Source organism: Lissotriton vulgaris, chromosome 1_2, assembly GCF_964263255.1.
Source record: "Lissotriton vulgaris chromosome 1_2, aLisVul1.2, whole genome shotgun sequence".
In the NCBI taxonomy this organism is placed as follows: domain Eukaryota; kingdom Metazoa; phylum Chordata; class Amphibia; order Caudata; family Salamandridae; genus Lissotriton; species Lissotriton vulgaris.
Window position 1 is genome coordinate 114,966,195 of NC_141686.1, and position 21,549 is coordinate 114,987,743.

The following is a 21,549-nucleotide window of genomic DNA, read 5'->3' on the forward strand; positions in this document are numbered from 1 at the left end:
TGAGTCTAGCTCTGTAGTTAGGAATGCAGTTGTGAGGGAGGCGAATTCTGGTTTGAGTGTACATCCTAGTGTTTTGTTTATGAAGTTGAAGATCCTATCCCAGAATTTTCTGACCTTGGGACAGTGGTATATTAGGTGTGCAAGGTCGCCCTTCCCCTTGTGACAGTTCCAGCAAAGGTCATTTTCTCTGAGCCCTAAGGTCGCCAGACGAGCTGGTGTCCAATAGATCTTGTGTAGTAGCCAGAATTTTGTCTGTGCTAGTACCGGGGAGATTTTGTTTTGTGTGGGGGAAGACCATAAAAGGAGTAGTTCTTTCTCGCTGAGTGTGACCCCTAGTTCTTTCTCCCAGTATGAGGATGCTTTGTTGTTTAGCTTTGTGGAGCCGGGTCGTAGTAGCCGGTATAGGTGAGACACCTGGTGTTCTGTTCTGTTAATGTTAGTCATGTACTGGATGATTGAGGGTTTGTGCTTGTTGAGTTTCGCTTTGGTCAGGGCGGTTCTAATCTTAAGCAAGTTGTAAAATTCTAGGTCAGGGAGGTTAAGCTTTGTTCTTAGCATGTTGAAGGTGGACGGGTTATTTTCCTCATCTAACTGGATTGGGTGGGAGATGCCCCTTCTTTTCCATGTCTCTATGGATAATGGTTTTCCCCTGTACTTTATCTTCCTGTTCCCCCAAAGAGATTCCCATCTCGTGTTTTTTATACTGATGTCCATTTTCTGGTCTACCTTGAGCAGGACATTACGTGTGTTTTTGAGTATTGGGTTTGTCGATTGTGTGCGCTTGTTGGCCGTGAGGAGGGTTATGGGCTCTAGGTTATCTAGTAATCTCCTCTCAATCTTTTTTTTTTTTTTTGAAAAACCTTTATTGCAGCTTTCATAAAGTACAAGTATGGGCCTACAACCGCAGGGGCCGGCCGCTAAACAGAAGTAAAACCCGATGTATCACAGTACAACACAGCTCCTCAGCCGACATCCCTGAGGTCCGGCAGCGATTCAGGATGGATCTTGTATTAGAACGCATTGATAAGTCACAGGATATAATAAAGGTTTTATTTTATATTATTTAAATGAGCGGATCAGGTGCCATACAGTCTAACAATAGAATACGGGGGACAGGCCAAGAAAACGGGATATACGTATAGAAACAGCCTTTCGTAGGACTCTGGCGTTAATGCTTATGAATCAGAATAAACAACAAAACAATATACATTTTCGGGAACGCCAGTTACCAGGGCCTGCCCACCCAGAAGCTCGACTAACGTAAGAAGCAAGGGCACTAAATTCCAGATCACAATGAGTCAAAATAAAGCACAAACCATACTGATCCCAAAAGAATAAAGGGAAGGGAGAAAAAGGCCATAGAAAATAAAAAAGGCAAAATAAACCCCCCCCCTCTAACCCCCCCACCCTGCACCCCTGCCGATGGCTATAGCCTAACCCCACTAGCAGCGTGCCTGTCGCCCCATTAACCTAAACCCTAAAGGAAGGAAGAAGAAGAATGGAGGAGGGCATAGTCATACGATGTTCCCGGCCCCTTAGCCACCCGCCAAAAACAGACACCCCCTGTCTCAAAAGACGGACGTAGAGCTACTCTTTCAAAGGACAATAGGGGGCACCGTGATACACCGCCCAGCCTCTTTAATCAAATAGTTACAATTCAAGCGTCCATAACAGTAGTTCCAAACCATTCTGATTCAATTGACTTAACCTTGACCCTTTCGAACCAGCACACGAACCCTCTCCAGCGAGACCCATGAGCATACAAACAAGTCATAAATGAGAGGGAAGTCATCGAAAGTCAATCCATTACCACTTGTAGCTAGTAACTCCGCGATAACTTCAAGCACAGAAAGTTTCCTTCCCCTAGCTGGACTGTCCCGATGTTTCTTGCCCCGGGATCGTAAAATCTCCAAAAAAGGGAGAGACAACCACAAGATGAGAGAAGAGTCTACAACACAGGTCTCCGGGGGGGGAACGCCACTCGACACCTCCAAAGTCAATGGTGATGAAAGGTACGGTGATACACTCACGGCCTCGGGGACACCATCTTCCAGAGCGCCATCCGTTGGTTTCGATATTCGCTTCCATACTCGTTCCCTCATGGGGTCCTCGCACAAAGTCAAAATGGCCGATGCTTGAATGGCTGTAGATTGCTGGTTCAACCGTAGGGCAGGGTCCGGTACCTCGAGCAGAATCCCAGTTAGGCATGCGTCCATTTTAGTCAATAACACATCCACTTGCGAGTGAAACACCCAAAGTTCTGCCAATATTGACCTCAGTGTTAGCCCAGACGCTGTTCGATCAATGGTATCAAGTTCGGTACCAGTCGCAATCAACTCCCCGGGTGAAACTGGCATTTTCGGGGGGAACGAACAGGATCACGAGAGGGCAAGCGTGGACGGCAACCCGTCGTTATCCACAGCCGCGGTAACCCGGCGTAACACCGCAGGCCGGGGTCCCGACCCGCCGAGCCCCGGCAGGAATCTATACCGGGTCCGCGGGACGGGATCCCCACCCACAGTCAGCAACAGCAGGTCGCCTCTCTCTCGACGCTGGGATAGGAAAACAATCGCCACCAAATTCGGGCGTACACGAAGTCTCCACTACGATTGACCGGACCCTGCCAGGGTCTCTCAGCCGATGTTGTTGCACTGCAGCCTGGCCTTGCAGATACTCGAGGCCCCGGCTTCACCGCTGGAACAGGCCACGATCTTCAACTCGGTGTAAGTTCGTTAAATCAGCCGATAAAAATTTGGGGATTTCACCATCGGAGTGAGGAACACTTCATCCAAGCAGAGGCTGGGCGTAAGATCAGGATATTGTACAGGATCTTGTGGCGGAATACGGAGGTCGGCGCAGCCGGGAACCTAAGCAGCCATCTTGTTTGCCGTCGTAGCTCCTCCTCCTCTCAATCTTGAGCCAGACTGGCGTATAGTCTTGTTCAGGGAGAACCCAGTACGCCCCTTGTTTTGCCAGGAAGGCGTTTGGAACGTTTTGAAGTCTGCCAGGTTGAGGCTTCTTAAGGCTTATCCTCGGTCGCTTGTCCCTCCACAAATATTTGTTGATCAGCTTGTCTATCTTTTGGTGGAAATCGTCCGTTAATGTTAGGGGAAGCATGTTGGCTAAGTAGTTGACCATTGGCGTGATCCTCATCTTTGGCTCAATCCTCCCCCACCATGTTATGTATCTGGATGACCATGCTTGCTGGAGCCCCTTTATTTTTGCAACTAATTGACTCTCATTGTGATCTAGCGTGCTCCTGAGGTCCCTGTTGAATTGTATCCCCAGGCATTTAATGAATCCGGTCTGCCAGGCAAGGCCCGAATTCCCCAGTGTTTCTTTGGTGATGTGTATGTTAAGGGGCTTACATTACGATTTGTCCTTGTTTAGCTTATATCCGGAGTGGATGGAATACTTTCTTATGGTCTCCATTAGGGCATTGATAGATGATTGGGGACTCTCCGTGATTATGAGGATGTCATCCGCGTATGCAGCTAGTTTTACCGTCATCTCATTGATGGTAAAGCCCCTAATCTCGTGATTGGCCCCGATATCTCTGATCAGTGGCTCTAAGGCCAGCAGGAACAGTGAGGGTGACAACGGGCAGCCCTGTCTTGTTCCCCGCTGCAGGTTGAAGGGTTCTGAGACCGCTCCGTTGATTACTATCCTTGCACTTGGGTTTTTGTATAGGGCCATTACTTTATTTGTGAATGCCTCTCCCAGGTTAAATGTCTGCATCCACTGCTCCAGGAAGTGCCAGTATACCCTATCAAACACTTTCTCGCCCTCTAATGTTATAGCCACCCCTGGCTCATCAGTCGCCGCAGCTCGCTCCAGTATGTGACAATCTTGATAGTTATGAATGTTTTATTGCCTGGTTCTTTCCAGTTTAGCCAACACGCGTTTCATCATAATCACAACTTCATCGTGGCTTGTTATACTTGTAAGAACCCAAAATTGCCATTCATCCAGACATTTTTTCTCCAGCAAATCCAATAAAAGTTCCTTGTGATCCAGAAACTCGTCAAGCAGCCCTAGTACGGTACATGTTATCGTCTGGTCTCACGTGTTGTAGTCTGTGTCCCGCTCCAATGTTATTCTAAGCTTCCCGTAGTGTGTGCGCATCGGCCCACGGCGTCCCATAATATGTGTATGTGCAGTACTAGTTCAACCCCTCGCTTCTCCAGCTCAACTGTGTATCCCCCTGGTTAGCTCCCTTGCCTCTGCAGCTCCCCTGCGTATTTGCCTAGTTACCTCCCTCGCCTTTCCTGCTCCCCTGAGCTCCTACTGCATAGCTCACGAGCTGTGGGGCTTTTAGGACAATTCAAGGCTTTTTGAGACAGCATGCCACCCAGTAGAAAGAAAGAACATTATGTGCATGCGTTGCAATATTATTGTAGGATTTGGGAACACCACAGGGCACAATCACCACCATCACCCGTGCGCAAATGGTATTAAAATAAATATGGTTTAATTTTCCCATAAAATCAGAGGAAGGATAACCTAAAATAGGAATGTTGTTCTCAAATGATTGTGCTAAAGTTGCGTTCAGGGTAGTATGAATGCGTTTCTTCAACCTCAGGGGCGGCTCTAGGCTCATGGTGGCCCTGGGCAGGGAGCGTAGGTAGGGGGCCCCGGAAGAGGGGGTCGGGCGGGGCGGAGCGCAGAGGCCAGAGAAGGGGGGGTCAGGGTGTTTGGAAGTGGAACAGAGCCGGAGGCCGCCAAATCCTTGCCAAGGACCGCCACGCAAATATGTATCCATCCTCAGAGGATTATTATATTAAGGATATATATTGGTGTGGGGGCCCCTGGGCTTTGGTGGCCCTGTGCAGGTGCACAGCTTGCACATGCCTAAAGCTGCCCCTGTCAACCTTCAGTAAACGAAAATTCGTTGTTCCTCGGGTACAAGAACACTCACCTCAAATGAAGGGTAATATTATCCCATCAGCATGGTCATGGGGGTTGATGGTCTATGTCTTTCTCTTGCTGAGCTGGCTTTTCAGCAGTACACTGATAATAAGATCACAAGACAGTCTGGAGAGGGTCAGGACTCGCATTAGCATTGCTTTTTGCACAGGAAGGACATGGACTGCTGTAGACATCTTTGTGCTGTCCCATTTGTACAGCACTCGCTACCTCTCCACCTGGCGCTGACACGTTTTCCCACCTGGATGGAGTGATACACCTGGAGGGTGTGCGGTTGGAAATTTGTTGTCTTGCTTTGAACCTGGGCGGGAAATGATTCGGTGTCTTGCGTGATCACCACAGGGATGCGTTTGTAGTATTATGGGAAGCAAGTGCCAGTGCTTAATTTGAGCCAGTGGTTTCCTGTGCTCGCTGCCACATGCTTATTTTATTTATTTATTTATTAAATTTATAGAGCGCTGCTGACACCTTGCAGGTTTCCTGGCGCTGGAGAATACTCTTAACTGAGGAGAAACAAAGACGATAGCAGGGGGAACATTTTAGGGAAAGAGCCAGGTCTTGATACGCTTCCTAAATGGGAGGAGTTGCGAGATTTGGCGGATATCGGTGGGCAGACTGTTCCATAACTTCGCTGCTGCGACTCTGAAGGATCTGTCCCCAATTCTGACTTTGCTGTAATTGGGTACTATTGCCAGGCAAGCAGATGCAGAGCGCAAGGTTCTGTTAGGGGTGTACCAAGAAAACATGGCTTGCAGAGGTTTGGGTCCGGTTCCGTGCAAGGCCTTGAAGACAAGGCAGAGGGCCTTAAATGCCACATGCTGCTTCACTGGGAGCCAGTGTAGCTCGGCTAGGGCTGCTGTGGTCGAAGATCTCCTGGACCAGCCAAGAGCTAGCTTAGCGGCTGCCCATTGAATTCTTTGCAGCCGATCCAGCAGCACGGCTGGAGATTCAAGTAGCAGCGCGTTGCAATAGTCGAGGCGACTAAGAATAGTACACCTGACTATCGTTGCCCGGGCATGAGCGGGAAGGAGTGGCATAATTTTGCGCAAGGAACGCAACAAGGCAGAGCACGTCCCCACTGTTTTTGCCACATGAGTTTCCATGCTCAGCTTGTCATTGATCATGGCCCCAAGGTTGCGGACCGAAGTTACTGGCTGTGGTTTATCCGGTATTTCCAGAGGCCAGAAGTCGCTCGGGAACGGACAAGGTATTCTGTTTCCAGTGCAGAACAGTACCTCGGTTTTAGATGAGTTAAATTGTAGGGAGTTTTTGTGCAACCACCCAGCCGTCTCTCTTAGGCATTCATGGAAGGATGTTAAGGGAATAGAGTCTTCTCCTTCCCAAGAGATAATGAGCTGGGTGTCATCAGCATAACTGATGGTTTTTATCCCATGAGACTTTATTAGCGTGATCAGGGGTTTGAGATACACGTTAAAAAGAATGGGGCTGATGGACGACCCCTGGGGAACTCCCTGGGGGACGGCAGCAAATTGAGATTGGAAAGGGGGAAGCGATACTGCCTGTCTCCTGTCCCGCAGAAAGGAGTGAAACCACAGCAGGGCCGTACCATCCACCCCGGCCTCACCGAGTCTCTCCAACAGAGTCCCGTGGTTGACCGTATCGAATGCGGCAGACAGGTCCAGCAGTATCAGAGCTACTGCCTGGCCCCTGTCCGCACGCATACGAAGATCCTCCATGGCTGCCAAGACCGCTGTTTCGGTGCCGTGGGCTGGGCGAAAGCCGAATTGGAGGTCATCCAGGATGTGGTTGTGTTCCAAATGAGAGGAAAGACAGGAGCTGACCCAACGTTCGGTGACCTTTGCTGGGAATGGCAGGAGGGAGATGGGCCGATAATTGGATATGCAGTCAGGACTTAAGGAAGGCTTTTTTAGAAGCGGGGTGACCAGGGCTTGCTTCCAGGGAATTGGAACATATCCGCATTGCAGAGATTGGTTACAGATTCTGCGCAGAGTGTCGAAGAGTTCAGTTCCAAAGCTTTTCCAGATTTTTGGAGGGAGGGGGTCAAGTGGGGAACCCGAGGTAATTCCGAGCGCTGTTTGTGTAATTTGAAGTCAATTATTATTTAAATATGCTTTTAAAACAACTAATACCTGTGCCCAAACCATTCTTATAGCTGGAGGGGGGAGGGGCGCCTTGAACAGTCTGAATTGTCAAACTTGCAGCAGTGCGATGGGTAGTAATTGTGCAGTGGCTGTCATTGGCAGCGCTGGCAGCGGCAATGGGCGGTGCAAGCTGTGGTGGCCTCCTATCTTTTTAGGAATTAAGCACTGGCAAGTGCGCTCGTAGTGCGAGAGATGAGGGAGTGAAGACAGTCGTGGGTATGAGGGAGTGAAGACAGGCGTAGGTATGAGGGAGTGAAGACAGGCGTAGGTATGAGGGAGTGAAGACAGGCGTAGGTATGAGGGAGTGAAGACAGGCGTAGGTAGACCCGAGAGTGAATCCGGAGGCCACGCGCCTGCTGTCGTTGCCAGACAGGAGGGCGCAGGGCGCATGACCCTGCCCAACCTCGCTGCCTCCACAGCGCCGCTTTCAATGTTTCTTCACTCTGCACCAGGCGCTGGGTCGGAGCGGTGCGGTCACTGTTTTGTGTAAACGGTGCGCGCTTGTGTTTGTTATCACAACTGAGTAAACTGAGTTATCCAGTTTTTGCTGCTTGCGTCTTTGAACAAAGCACCAGAAAAGAACTGCTCGTTGGAAGGAAGGCGGGAGGTGAATACTTCCAAGCAGCAGCGGGAACATGGGAGGAAACTGGGATCTGACTGAATGGAACTGAAGAGTTTTTATGTAGCGCGTTAATGCTGGTGTTTTAGCACTTTTGAGAAATTAGCGAATGGAGGAAGATGGGGAACATCTGGCCCCACATTTAACGCCATTTATTCCAGTCAGGGCACACGTCGGGGGAACAGGCAGGTACAGGCGTCCACCCGCTATTTTCACGGGTGGGCGGAGGGGGACGCCATCCACTCTGCAAGAAGTGGGCTCACTGAAATATGCTGAACTTACCTCGGTGTCATGTTCAGACATGGGGACACATTCAGCAGCGCTTGCACGTTCTCTGCTTTCGTTTCCACCAGCAACCTGCACACGGTGAGCTGGGCTTTCATATTTCAGACTCTAGCTGGGCCCATAAGAAAGGCTGACTTTAAGGGCCATCAGGCCGCCTCTTATTTCACTATCCCGACTCGGAGCTCTTTGAGCCTCACACTTAGATACAAATTCACGGGGTGGGAACAAAGGCACACAGATTGTTGTTATCACTTCACGAATACTGAAGAGAGGCATGCTTTTTACTTGTTCAATCCCTGATATGCATGCATTGCAAGAATGTCAGATGTGTTGGACTATCCCAATATTTACACAAATAACAATTTACCAATATTTTGTTTTATTTCTTTTATAGCGCTACTAATCCCAATGCAGGGTGTCGGAGCACTTTGCATCACACCTGCACATTATACATTGACAATAAATCATGTAAATGTGTAAATCGATGTACAAAATGTGTTACAAAAGACAGTGAGGGTTATAAGGTGAAGGTGCCACATGTCCTTCCAAGTTTACTTTGCTATATTAGAAGGTTTACAATTTATGAACTGCAGTTAACAAAAGGATCTCTTTGCTAAAAGCAGTAACTCACCTAGCTACATAAAATAAGTCTGTCCTCTGCATTTTAGATGATGTGCTTTGCAAGAGCATCATTAACCCTCTACGCTACTTTGTCAAAACTTGACTAGAGAAAACACAGGTCACTCCAGCAAATGAGCTACCCTCCCAAATTATCTTCCCATTATTAGTCTTCCCTGGGATTTACTGGGCCCACAAAGATCTCTACTGCAAGTGCCTTAACTCATAAAATTGTTTAAAATGCAGACATTGCAGCAGTTTAAGCAGATTAGATGTACTGCTACCTGGTTCCTTGTTTACAACTTCGTTTTGGCAGAGTTTTAACTCCTTAAGAGCGTCGAACGTTCAGCTTCCAGTGCTGAACGTTCGAATAACGGATCCTGGCCCGTCGGCCAACGGTCGTGCGCAGCACTGGCAAGGTAGTGCTCGCGACGACCGTTGGCCGACGGCAGCACTTAAAGGGTTAAAAAAACAAGGGCCTCATTTACAAGAAGTCTGTACTGCCGGAGTGTCACTTTTTTTTTTAAGCGCTGGTGGCGCGGGCCTCTCAATAATATCCATGAGGCGACGCAAAGCCTCCCTGCGCCACTTTGCATGACCTCATAGATATGGAGTAAGACAAAGCAGCGCACGTCACTGCATTGCCTAACTCTAGGGGGCATCAAGGAGGCATTCCATGGGCGTTGCAGTGGGTTTTTCCATGCAGCACCCATGGGTCTGGACACATTTCCAGATTTACAAGGATCTGTAAACTTGGGAATGCTTCAAAATGGTGCACCTCCCCAGGGGAGGCATAACAATGAGAAATAACTTTAGAAAGAGGAAAATGCCTCCATTGATTGTTTTTGCGAAGGAAGCTGTCCCTTCCTGCACAAAAACAATCCTGCCAACAAGGCAGACACCCCTGTGCCCTTGTGAAAGGGTGCCTGTTGGTGCTAAGCACCAATTTGTGTGTCGGCGCACGCAGAAAGGACAGGAATGTGTCGTATTTCATTAACGCAGTGCATTCCTGCGCTTTGCTTTTGAAGCAGGGCAGTGCTGCAAGATGCCTTAGGCCAAAATGTTGTAAATGAGGCCCTCAATGTATAAATTGAGGCCCACATTTTCCGTCAGGGTTGCGTCACTTTTTTGCTCAACCCAGATGCAAAATCTAATTTGTTAAATTGCATAATGCGCCCAAATGTACTCGGTATAGAGATGTGAAACATGTGTGAAGTGTAAAGATCTGATGTCACTTCCTGATGGTCATGGTTGAGATGTCACTTCCTGTGATGATGTGATGTCCCAGACCATGATGCTACTTGTATACTACCTAACTTGGTTGGTTCCCCCACTTCTGTTTTTTAGGACTTGTGCCCTGATTTCAGTGGAGAGGGATAACATTCAAACTCCTCTTCATCTGGACTCCACATTTGACAGTTTAGTTGCGGGGATGCGATTGAAAGAAGATTTAGGGATGCCAGCAAAGGGTAGCCGCATTCTTTTGTGTGAAACCCGAAAAGGGTTTTTTGTTTCCTACCTTCACAAATTACTGCTGTTGATTGCCATTTGGAAATCAAGCGCTTACAAACCACTATTTGTCCAGCACCAGCGGTGAGGGCTTAGAACATCGGCGCACTAGTCGATTTGTGAATTTTGAAAAAATATGATTGATAAATTTTGGTGCTCACTCCTCGTGGTCCACCGCACGTCACCAACCTTCTATAGTCCACTTACAAACCAGTAGGTCTCGCTTTTGGGACTATAAGCTTTGCCAAGTCAGACTTGCCAATTTACTAAAAATTCTCTCTGTGTGAGGAGGGGGCGGGGTCAAGAAGGCACTTCAAAATTCACCTGGGGAGGATTGGATTCACACCTCCTAATAGACATCAGCGTAGACAAATCCTTCAGCCAAGTAGCTGGAAACCTACTCTGCTGGGAGTTCATCAAATTGTGTGCACAAGGTGTGATATCAACTCCTCACTCGTGTGATGAGAGCTGAGGTTGTGTGACACTCGGTGGTCGATGGCACTAGTGAGAGTTGGACTGTCTGCCAATTGTTTTTAGCAATTCTGTAAACACCCCCACTGTGGAGCATGGTTAAGGGAAAGTAAAGTCTATAACGCACCTGGCGGCGTCATAGGCACGTGCGCCATGCATGCGCGCAACTACAAAAAGTTTTTAAGATTCTTTTTATGTTCTAATCCATGGGAGATTTGTAAATAAAAACGTAGCGAAACAGGATTTTTAGGTCTCCCCTACACAGAGCACATGCGCTGCATAGGAGGACCTTTAGCTAGCTTTCTGCTCTTTTTCGAAGCACATACTCGGGTTTGTGGCGGCATCCCCCTTGCGGGAGCGCGCCACAAGCACAAGTATGTGCTTAAAAAAACAGCAGACTGCACGCTCACGCACGCAGCTCTCCTGGGCACTCGCTCTCCCTTTCTCTCTTTGATTCTTCTCTTTCTTTTCCACACCTGTTTTTCTCCACTCTTTTTTCTCAAGCTCTTTTCTTTTATTTAGTTTCTATTTACATCTCTGTATACTTTCCGTTTGCTTTGGTTTTTCTAGCCCTCTTCCCCCAAAATAGTATAGTACACTAACTATATAACATAAGTTCGTCTCTAATGAGGCATGTTTAATTGCGCACATAGAACGTCGAACCTCTGACTTCTTGAATGTCACAGCCTTTTTCCAGTGATGACAGAGAACTGATATAATGCCCATTGATTTTAAGTCTCTCCTTTGCTCCTCGAACGTTTGCAGCCACATATCAGGCCGGGTAAGAAAATGACAAATAAAGTTACACAGAAGAAATTCCACGCAGAATGGCCTGGGGCCCGAGCCAAGGGTCGACTGCTCTGAAAATCAAACGCAGGGTGGCTCCAGGCGCAATGCTTTCAGGACCATGGGCTGCCTTTGCTCACATTTCAATTCGGTGTGTGCGTTGCACATAAAATACTTGCACGCGCTGTGGAGCACCTGTGAGTTGGTCGCTCAGCTGTGTGCTCCTTAAGCGTCTTTGACATCACTCAGTGATCTATTCTCGCAGTGGTGTTACGTCTTGTCAAAGTACCATTGTGTCCTATTGTGTTTTATGGTGGTATCGCCAATTTACCTTAACACATAATAATGGAGGTTGAGCAAAATATGACTCTTGGCTGACAGAGTATAGAAATCTCTAGAGAAACTCGCAGGGAAAATTACATGACTAGGTCAATGCACACAGATGTAAACGAGTATATCAAAGGTATTTTTAGGTGTGGCCTTCTGAGAGATTTAGCTGCGTCTTCATCCTCATTTAATCCAAAAAAAGTCATTGGTATCAAATACATACATATATCCATGCGTCAAGGGGATTTGGGTCAACCGCCTTGATCAAGTGGTATGTTAAAATGTCATTCATATTTTGCTTCCACCCATTACGCCATACATTATAAGGTAATGTGTCAGCCCACTTCAGCCATTGGATCTCCTGCACTGTGAGTGATGCCACTTTCCCAAATAACAAATAAACATCTTCCTAATAATCACATGAAACCAACCTAAGAAGAAGCACACTTAAGTGTCAGGGCAGGCGGACCAAGGTTTAATTTGCACAAGCCTTTTGTCTTCCCATTCTTTATCTTTTTTTCAGGTCTCGCCTATGCAGCGCTCATGCGCAACATAGGAAGACCTTTAGCCGTCGGTCTGGTCATTTTCAAGCACACACTTGTGCTTGTGGAGGCATCCACCTTACGGGAACGAGCAGGAGCGCACCACAAGCACGAGTGCAGTGCTTGAAAATGAGCAGACTGCCTGCGCACGCACGCAGCACTCCCGGGCTCTCTCTCTCTCCCTCGCGCTTTCTCTCTCTTTCTTTCTCTCTGTCTCTCCCGCTATCTCTATCTCGCTCTTTCTCTCCCCCTCTTTCGTTCTCTCTCTCCCCTTCTCTCTCTTTCTCACTCTTTCCCTCTCTTTCCCTTTCGCTCTCTCTCTCCCCCCCGCCCCCTGCTGGCAGCTGTACGTTCATGCTGCCGCTGCTGGTTTCTAGGCGCATAAGTGACAATCGTTTTAAATACATAGATATAAAAAGCGGGCATTAACTCCCGCACCCTATCATTTTTGGTTGAAATAAATATTTAAAAAGCACACAAAAATTCACAGGAACATACATGTACATGCACTCACAAATAAATAAAAAATTATGATGGGCAACAAAGAAAATGCAATATTGAAGTTTTATCCATAAATACTGGCATAGCGTGTCACAAATAGTTCCCACATTTAGGCAATCTCTTATCGTAATTTATACGTAAAAAACAAAGACAGCACTAAGAAAAAGCCTTTCTAAATATCAATAAACATAGGCAATAGGTCTCGGCTTTTGGACCTTATAAGTATTTAGAGATGCAGCATAATATCCTTACTTCGACAACATTACCTATTGCATGGCTAAACACTTATAAGGTCCCAAAGGTGAGACCTTTTGGCTATGCCAATGCTTGTTTTTTTCTTTAAAGTGGGGTGGGGGATTGCAACACAGAGGGCAGTGGGACAGAAACAAGCAACATAGGGCATAAGGTGGGGGGGGGGCAGAAGCAATCCAGAAGACGGGGAGAGGTAGGGGAAGCAACATGGAGTGTACAGGAGAGGGGTGGAAGCAACATGCAGGGCCAGGAGGGGCTGAAAAAACTCGGATGAGGGGAGCAACAAGAAGGGCTGGGAGAGAAGTTCATGAAACGGGGACACAGACCAGCCTGGCGCATGGAGGGTCTGGAGTAGAAGCACACGAGCAAGAAAGCATGGGGCAGCAGCACACAAGACTGAGTGCACCACGGAGGGGGTTAGGGAAGAAACTCCAGTGCGAGAGAGAGCGCCACAGATCGCAGAAGGGGTGGGAAAAGAAGTATTGAGAATGATATAATCTTGTTAGCAGTCTCGGCTGAAGGCCGTAGTGTTACTGGGAATGAAGCCTGCTCTCCCCTCTCCAAATAGACGAATAATGGGCGCTATGTGGTGGGATAGGGTACAGCATAGCGTCCAGCTCTGTGCATCAACTGATAGCCTTGCTTAGTTCCAGTGCTTTCTTTCTGCACAGTGCATTGGCCCAGTTACAGGCAGTGCCCAGGAGTTCACTGCAGCCTGTGCTGCCCAACGTCAAATGAGTCTTTAAGCAAAATCTTCTGCAAACAAACATTCAAGTTTTGGGGTGCTCCTTCTCCTTCTTGTGTGAACCCCTGACTCAGGTCCCTCCTCTTATCCTTAAAGCTCTATCCTTGGTTCTTGCTAGTTATGGACAGCATCCCTGTTGACCCCGTTCCAAATAACGCCAGGGCTAGTTATAGGCAGACTTTTAAAGGTCTTTCAGGAGGCGCAAGACAGGAGAAATAGATTCCGGACGGTTGAATCCAGCACGTGAGACCTTCAGGGGGGATCTGGTTAATTTATTCAGTACAGCAGACTGGCGCATACTGTTCGAGAAATCTGGAAGACCACAGTCCCAGAAAAGCCTCCAAAAACAAATATATGGTGAAGAACACTGAATTTAGCTTAATTTATTAATTAAGAGCTTAACTTAGAACCTGTACTTGGCACTAACGCAGGACAGGAACGTGGAACCCAAACACGCATGAGAAGGGAGAGCACAGGTGCGCCCAGACCCCTGCACAGATTCTGACTGGAAGAAAGCCTGTGAGCAAGGCAAACCATTTTCTATTTAACACTTCTTTTGTAATACTGTATAGAGGATGCAAATGGGCTGGTGTGTACAGGAAATGTTTATCTTTTTTTGTGAGGTAGTTTAAAGATCAATACAAAGAATAAAAACACGAAGTGCCCCAGCATTGAGTCTCTACAAGATCCTGCTCCCAATCCTGCCCCACCACCACACGCCTTTAGTGCCCAACCTACCTATACTTCACATTCACCACCACAAATCTAGAGACGCTCACATTTTAGTGACACTCAGAGTAGTGCAACAGTGCACTGCTTAAAATGACGCTGCACCAACCTAACCCGTGACATAAAATCAAATAAGAAAAATGAGTCTACGCTCCATAAGGTAAGCCCACCAGACTAGCAAACCCTAACCAGATCTAGTGCGCATAACAAATCCTAAAGTACCAAAACTTAACCTAACCTGCAAATGTTACATGAGGTAGCTCAATTTATCCTAACCAAGCCTATCCTGCATAACAGAACCTTAACTAGTCAACTCTAGTCTTAGACAAACAGGTTTTCATAATAATACCCAAAATAGCAAGCATAGCTTAACCGGCATGAAATAACCTAAATTAACCTAACCTGCATAACATCACCTCAAATAGTAAAACCTAACCAGACTAGCATGCATTATATAAACTCGGCTAGCAAACCCTAGCCTAACACAACCTTGCAGACAGGGGTAATCTAAACCAGCAGTATTTTTCTCAACCCAAACTCTCCTGCATAGCATTACTAAAACTTGACAACAGCATAACCTGCATAACAGCTTAAAGTAGCAAAACCTACTTTAGCACAACCTAGTCTTCAGAGCTAATATAAGCTAGCAATACCCCGCTGTGAACCTTTATAGTATAACCTAAAGTAGCAAAAGTTTACTTAATCTGGCCTCCATTAAAGTACCTACAACTAACACTCCTTTTACACAGCCTAGCATCCATGATGTGAACTAAGCTGATAAACCCTTGCATAACATCCAGAACATAACCTAAGGCAGTACATCTTGGCATAAGCCATCCTACCCAGCAGTCAAATTATGCAGAAGATAAAATATCATTTAGTACACCATAACTTAATATAACATAACCTATCATAACATAAGGCAAACTAGGAATAATTAACTTAACACAATTCCAGAAAGCAGTGAACCATAGCATAAAACATCACAATATAACCATAACACAAGTTCAGAGGAAATCATAAAATGACATGCCTCACATTTTGGAAGCGATTCTAATTTTAAGGAAATTGAAATTCATCCATGTCTAAAAGTTTGTGAATAAATGACTGAAAAAACAAGCATTCTGCAAAACCAGCAGTTTGCACCTTCGAAATACTATAGCTGACCTATTGGATTTGTCAGTGCTTGTTGCTGATGCTGGACAGCATTAGCAAAACTAAAAATGTAGTTGTTGCCAATGCTTAAGAGCATTGGGATTCTTCGGTGGTCATTTTTTTGTTTACTTTTATTTTAGCCACTCCCAACATAATGGCATATATGTGTGCATGCATCACTCCTCATACATGTCATAACTCTGCAGCAGCCATTTTTTGTTTACTTTTAATTTACTGTACTAAGATGACCAGTACCCATCTTGGAGTGGTACATTTTTTTTAAATGTGTGAAAGTGCTTAATAGAGTAAAGAGCAGCCCGGTAGCAACCTGCAGGTATTAGACCCTCTGTATAAAAGATAAATAAAGGAGAGACCCAGAACGTGGGCAGAGATTAGAGATAATTCTTCTCTTTTTACTCCCTTCAGCCGTTTAGAAGCAAGAACTCTTGGAGATTAAAATAACAGGAAGTTATCAAAGTGTACACCTGCACTTATAAGGAGGCCGCTGTCTCTCTTTGTCCCATGCCACCTATCAACCCGACAAGGGTAATCCCTGAAAGGAACAAAAGAGCAGGACATTGCAAAAGACAATCTCTGCCTTCAAAAGAGATCTGTCTCCAGTACTCACCCTAGAGTCTAACGCATGTAGAGCATCACAAAAGCACACGAGAAGCTTCGGAGGAACCAGAGAAAGACTGAACAGACACTACCCAGGCGAGGCCAGCGGGCCTCTCAACCGCTGCTGGTGACAGGAAATGGACTACAGCCGTCTGCCTAGACTGCGTCAGCTGTGGTGGTGTCTCTCGTTTTTTAGGCCTAGCAGGCCTTCCTTATCGGTAGGGCTGTTCCTTTTGCCTTGGGCCCAGGGGGTGTGATTAGGCTAGTTCGTTTGGGGGGTGGGGGCGTAGAGAGGCATTAATAGAAACAGATCTGGAGTGTTCCGTACCTGGCCCATGGTCGGAAGGTTGTGTGTCCTTCTGACAACCTGCTCTGTTTCCCTGAGTAGGGCACTGCCCTTTTCTTTTGCCCTTCTGAGCCCCTCCCCAGGACCCAAAGGGTTTTAAATATCTGGTGGTTTAAAAAAAAAAAGCATGTGCCCCAGATGCCTAGAGGAAGGATACACCCCTTTCTGACACATACATGAAGGACATTCAATAAAGAAGTGTGATCTCACTGTCATTCCAGTACACAGTGAATGGTGTGTAGGTAAGAGATGTGTTACTATTGGCCAACTTGGTGCTGCTTGTTTTCATTAATCTCAGAAAGATGAAAGGCTGAGCAAACCTGGAGTGACACTAAGGTAAGACTTTCAGATTACACATGGGACTCAGCAGCAGGCGTAACCCGCCACTGAGCTACCCTGTCCTCTATTTGTTCAATTAAATATGATCCATCAACATCTCCTTCCAGACAGCGATCTTCCCGGAGAGCTGGAAGCACGCAGAGATCAACGCCCTACTAAAGAAACCCAAGGCAGACCCCAAGGACCTCAAGAACGTCTGACCCATCTCCCTGCTCCCGTTTCCGGCGAAGGTCATCGAAAAGGCTGTCAACATGCAACTGACCAGCTTCCTTCAAGAGAACAACATCCTGGACCCATCCCAGTCAGGGTTCCGCAGCAACCACAGCGTAAACTCCCCTCATCGCCGCCACCGACGACATCAGGAACATGCTCGACAACGGAGAAACCGTGGCCCTCATCCTCCTGGACCTGTGAGCCGCTTTCGACACAGTCTGCCACCGCACACTTAGAGCACGCCTCCACAATGCAGGAATCCAAGAGAAGGCCCTGGACTGGACCACCTCTTTCCTCTCCGGGAGAACCCAGAGTGTCCGCCTCCCCCCCTTCCGCTCCAAAGTCCCCGAGATCATCTGCGGCGTACCCCAAGGCTCATCTCTCAGCCCAACGTTGTTCAACGTCTACTCGCACACGTCGCCTGACAGCATGACCTAAACATCATCTCCTAGGCCGACGACACCCAGCTGATCCTCTCGCTCACCAAGGACCCCCATACTGCCAAAACCACCCTCCACGAAGGAATGAAGGCAATCGCCGCCTGGATGAGGAACAGCCGACTGAAGCTGAACTCGGACAAGCACCCCGCGTCATGTCCGGCGCTGGCGGGCTGGGGCCAGGTATTTATACCTACCCCACACAGGTGCTGCCCTCCTTGTCCCCCGCTGCCTGTCACAACAGCCTACAAGGTGGGGCTCCCTCCCGATGGCATCAAAAAGCTGGGCACGTGGGACTCAAACTGTTACAGGCGCTTCATTCGACCATGAGGGGCAAGTTAGCATGAAGGGTTGGGCATGGCAACCAAAGGGCATTGATGTAATTATTGAGCAATGTGTGATAAATGTGGTTTCTTATCGCCATGTCATTAGAACTAAGGTTTGGTGATTATTGCAACTGCAAGGCGCAATGCCCAGAGTGTTTACGATGTGGTGCTACAAATTAAAACGGAGTGCACAAATTAGCATTTCTTTATTTTGCTAGCGTTCAAGGTGTGGGTGATGGGCCACTCATTCGTCGCTAGGGTGGCAAGATAGAGACCAGGAGCTGGAAGCACAGTTTCACCCACCCTCGGATGGCATGGCTGGGCTTCCCTGGCATGCATTGGTGCAGTTTGATGTCCAGGCTGCAGCAGAGACTGCAGGGGAGGATCCCCACCTCACGTTTTGGCAATTCACCTTGGGGGCAATGGTCTCACCTACTTGGAGCGCGGCACTCTAATAAAAGATAGAAAGTCCACCCTGGGTGAGATCAGCAAATTCATGGGATAAATGTGAGTTGTGGTATCAGAGATAATCCTGCATCGGGTATGGCACGGAGCCAGGTCTGGGGAGGCCATTGAACATTCTCGCAGGAGGGTAAATAGCGCCATGCACATGTTGACCGATCGGAAAGGTTTTGGCTTCCTAAGGCATGGCCTGATCAATGCAAGCACCGCGTGTATTTCGATAAGGATGGTGTACACCTGTCAGAGGCCGGTATGGGCAGGTTCCTCTTGGACCTGCAAGAGGCACTGGTACCTGCAGGCTGCATGTGAGAGGTAAGCCTGACTTGGTGGTGGGGGCTGGATGTCACGGTTGCCACCTTTATGGCTTTGGTAGAGTTCCAGGGCGATCCAGAGGCAGTTTGGTACATGAGGGTTCCCTCTCAGAGAGCACATCAGGGGTGCTCGAGGCCAAACCTCTAGGAGTGTTTATGGCAGGACCCTGGGAAGTGAACATCCGGCACCCCGTTAGTTCCCCGGGAGATTGCAAACCTGAGCAACTGGGGGCTTGTCTGGGTGACGCTCCGCGCCTAAAAAGGCGTGAGTAATAATGCTGGACTGTTGGTCTGTGGTAATTGAGGGAAATCTACCCAAGCAAAATGGTTGCACCAAATGGGTTGGCCCATGGTGCTGTTTGGCTCGTCAGGTGGGGGTGGGACGGCAGCTTAGGTTACTCACCACTGCACGCCCTTGGATCGCCCGTAGGTTAACCCACCACGTTGGCATATTTCAATTATGAAATAAACCTGCAGCAACTTGTTTTCCACCAAAGCGTGTCTTGCGTGATTTATTCGGATGCATTGTGTGCTGTAGCCATTACCTCTTGGCAGGGGGAGTGTTGCCGACATCGGCACTATGGTCTACTCACACCAGACAACAAGGAGGGGGGCCTCAGACCAATACACACAAACACATGCGTGGCATGCTGGGGCTTTCGGAATGTATGTAGGCTCCTAATATGGGCACTATGCAAATAGGATACCTCATTGTTGCATATCATAATGGAAAACAGCCTAACACAACCCATTCTAACTCCGCATAATGCAAGATTCGGTGATCTATAATATGGAACAATGTTAAATAGTACAGAAAAGTCAAACTTGATCTCTACAACTGGAGAGATCTCGCAGCTAAACAACGGTTCCACAGATCTGAGCATCCGATCTCGGGGCTTCATTCATCCATTCAGCCTTCGGATGTCGACACTGCGAGACGGGTAATAACCAATGATCCCGGTCACCAGGAATGTTCCCTCCCGTTGTTTTCTTGTGTGTGCAGAAGTGAAGGGTCTGTGTGCACATGTAAGTAAGGTAGCAAAAGGTCCAAGGATTTCAAGGCTTGAACAACGCTTAAATAAGCTGTGTTGGTAGGTGAATGGAGACACACTCGAAGCTCTGGACCTCTTGGGCTTCAAGTAAAAAGACAGGTTTGAGGAATGGTAAGTGTGTACTCCATAGAAATTCACATCACTGCTGGGATTCAACCCGAGAACTGCCATGTCGACGGAGCACTAGGAGCAGAGGGCATCAGCCTTACAAAAGAATGCTTGTTCCTGAAGAACTATATTTATCATATTTTGGATATTGAAATAATTTGGAAACTAAAATTATTTACGTCATAAAAGCCAAACTAGCCTTGAGAAAGCCTTGAGAAAGCCCCGGCGCAAATCGCCAAGAGGGGGCGAAACACGTGTCGGCTGTCCTTGTTCTATGAAAAATAATAAAGACACTTCACTGCAATCAAAAATAGTTCTGTCCTTTATACTGCAATTTTGAAAGAACGGATACTAATCCTGAAAAACTGATGTGAATTTCTATGGAGTACACACTTACCATTCCTCAAATCTGTGTGCACATGTCATAACTCACTATTGAAGCGTGCAGGCACGAGTGGTATCACCACTCTAATGTGCTGCTTGAAAACCAGTGTCAAATTGTGCCATTTCATACAAATGTAGCTGTATGTGAGGGCCACTTTTGAGACGTGTTCTAATGTCACTGTGCCACTGACGGGCTGGCCCCTCCACCTGGGCAGCGAACACAAGAGTGACTCTTATGTGATGATTGGACACAGATTAAAGTGCTGAAAACGAGGTATGTTCGTGGTACCCGCTCGCGGCCTCATCGTTACATATGACATGGTAGCTGCTGGTATAGCTCTTACGGCAACCTGAGGCTGCTTCATAGCACTATGAGAGGACAGAAATAAGAAGGGGAACAGGGACGAGGGAAAAAGCATAGAGCAAACTAGGGAGAGTGCTGAGGGGATATCCTCAGGCTGCTTCAAAACACATGAGGGAAGAGTCAAGGAGAAAGAAGGGAAGGGAGGAAAAGAGAATGTTGGGATAATGTTGATGTTCCTATAGCAATATGTCATCTTAAGTTTACTTTTCAAGTGCTGGAGGGGAACAGAAGTGTAAGGGAGTATATTGGGGGATGTGACATAAGGGTGGCGCCCTAGGCGACCGTCTCATATTGCCTTTCCTGCACTGGGTAAGGACGATTCCGTTTGCAGAATTGTATATATATAAATATATAAGTGAGGCAGTTATTGTGCACGCACCCTCCGTCAGACGTCATTTTCCCCATTGGCGCACAGTAGTAGTAGAGCACACCCTTCCAACCAAGCGCTCCCCACTTACAGCATCGTGTTCGTGTCCTTCCCATAATGCGCTTCAGCTCCCCGAAATAGGCTAGAAAGCGCTATACAAATGAAAATACTTCTAAATATGAAAACAGCGCACGTTTGCATTCTATGAATATGACGTTGTTCACCAGTGATGCCGTGGCGGCTCATTCCCTCTGACCCGGAAGTCCTCTCTTACCTGTGGAGCGGTGGGCGCAGAGGGCGGCCAGGCACAGCAGGAGCAGGAGGGGGCTCTTCATGCTGGGAGCTTGGAGTGAAGTCAGGCCGGACTGTGCAGCGCCGCTGCTCCTCACCACTGGGCCTGAAGGGGAGTCCAATGACACGTGCTCGGAGGTGGCACCAACTAGATCCCGCCGAAGCTGGCAGGAGAGCCCTGGAGCTGTTGAGTAAACACTGCACGGGGAGACGTGCCAGGCGGACTGTGGTGACTGATGTGTGGCTGGCCATGGCACGGGTTGTGAAAACATTCCTCTCACAGCATGACCTGCGCGGGAGGTGGGGGGGGGGGGGGGGGGGGCAGCTGTTGTGGCAAAAAGAG

At 47.8% G+C, this 21,549-nt stretch overlaps 1 protein-coding gene across 1 annotated transcript in view; it reads right to left on the reverse strand.

Annotated features, from left to right (window-relative positions):
• The window catches only part of TMEM213 (transmembrane protein 213), a 122,380-nt gene extending 101,044 nt beyond the window's left edge, over nt 1-21,336 (reverse strand). Inside the window, exon 1 of the mRNA XM_086952956.1 lies at nt 21,190-21,336. Within this exon, the coding sequence (XP_086809082.1) occupies nt 21,190-21,250 (61 nt within the window). The 5' untranslated portion in view covers nt 21,251-21,336. The remainder of the gene's footprint in view (nt 1-21,189) is intronic.
• Between the last annotated feature and the right edge of the window lie 213 nt (nt 21,337-21,549).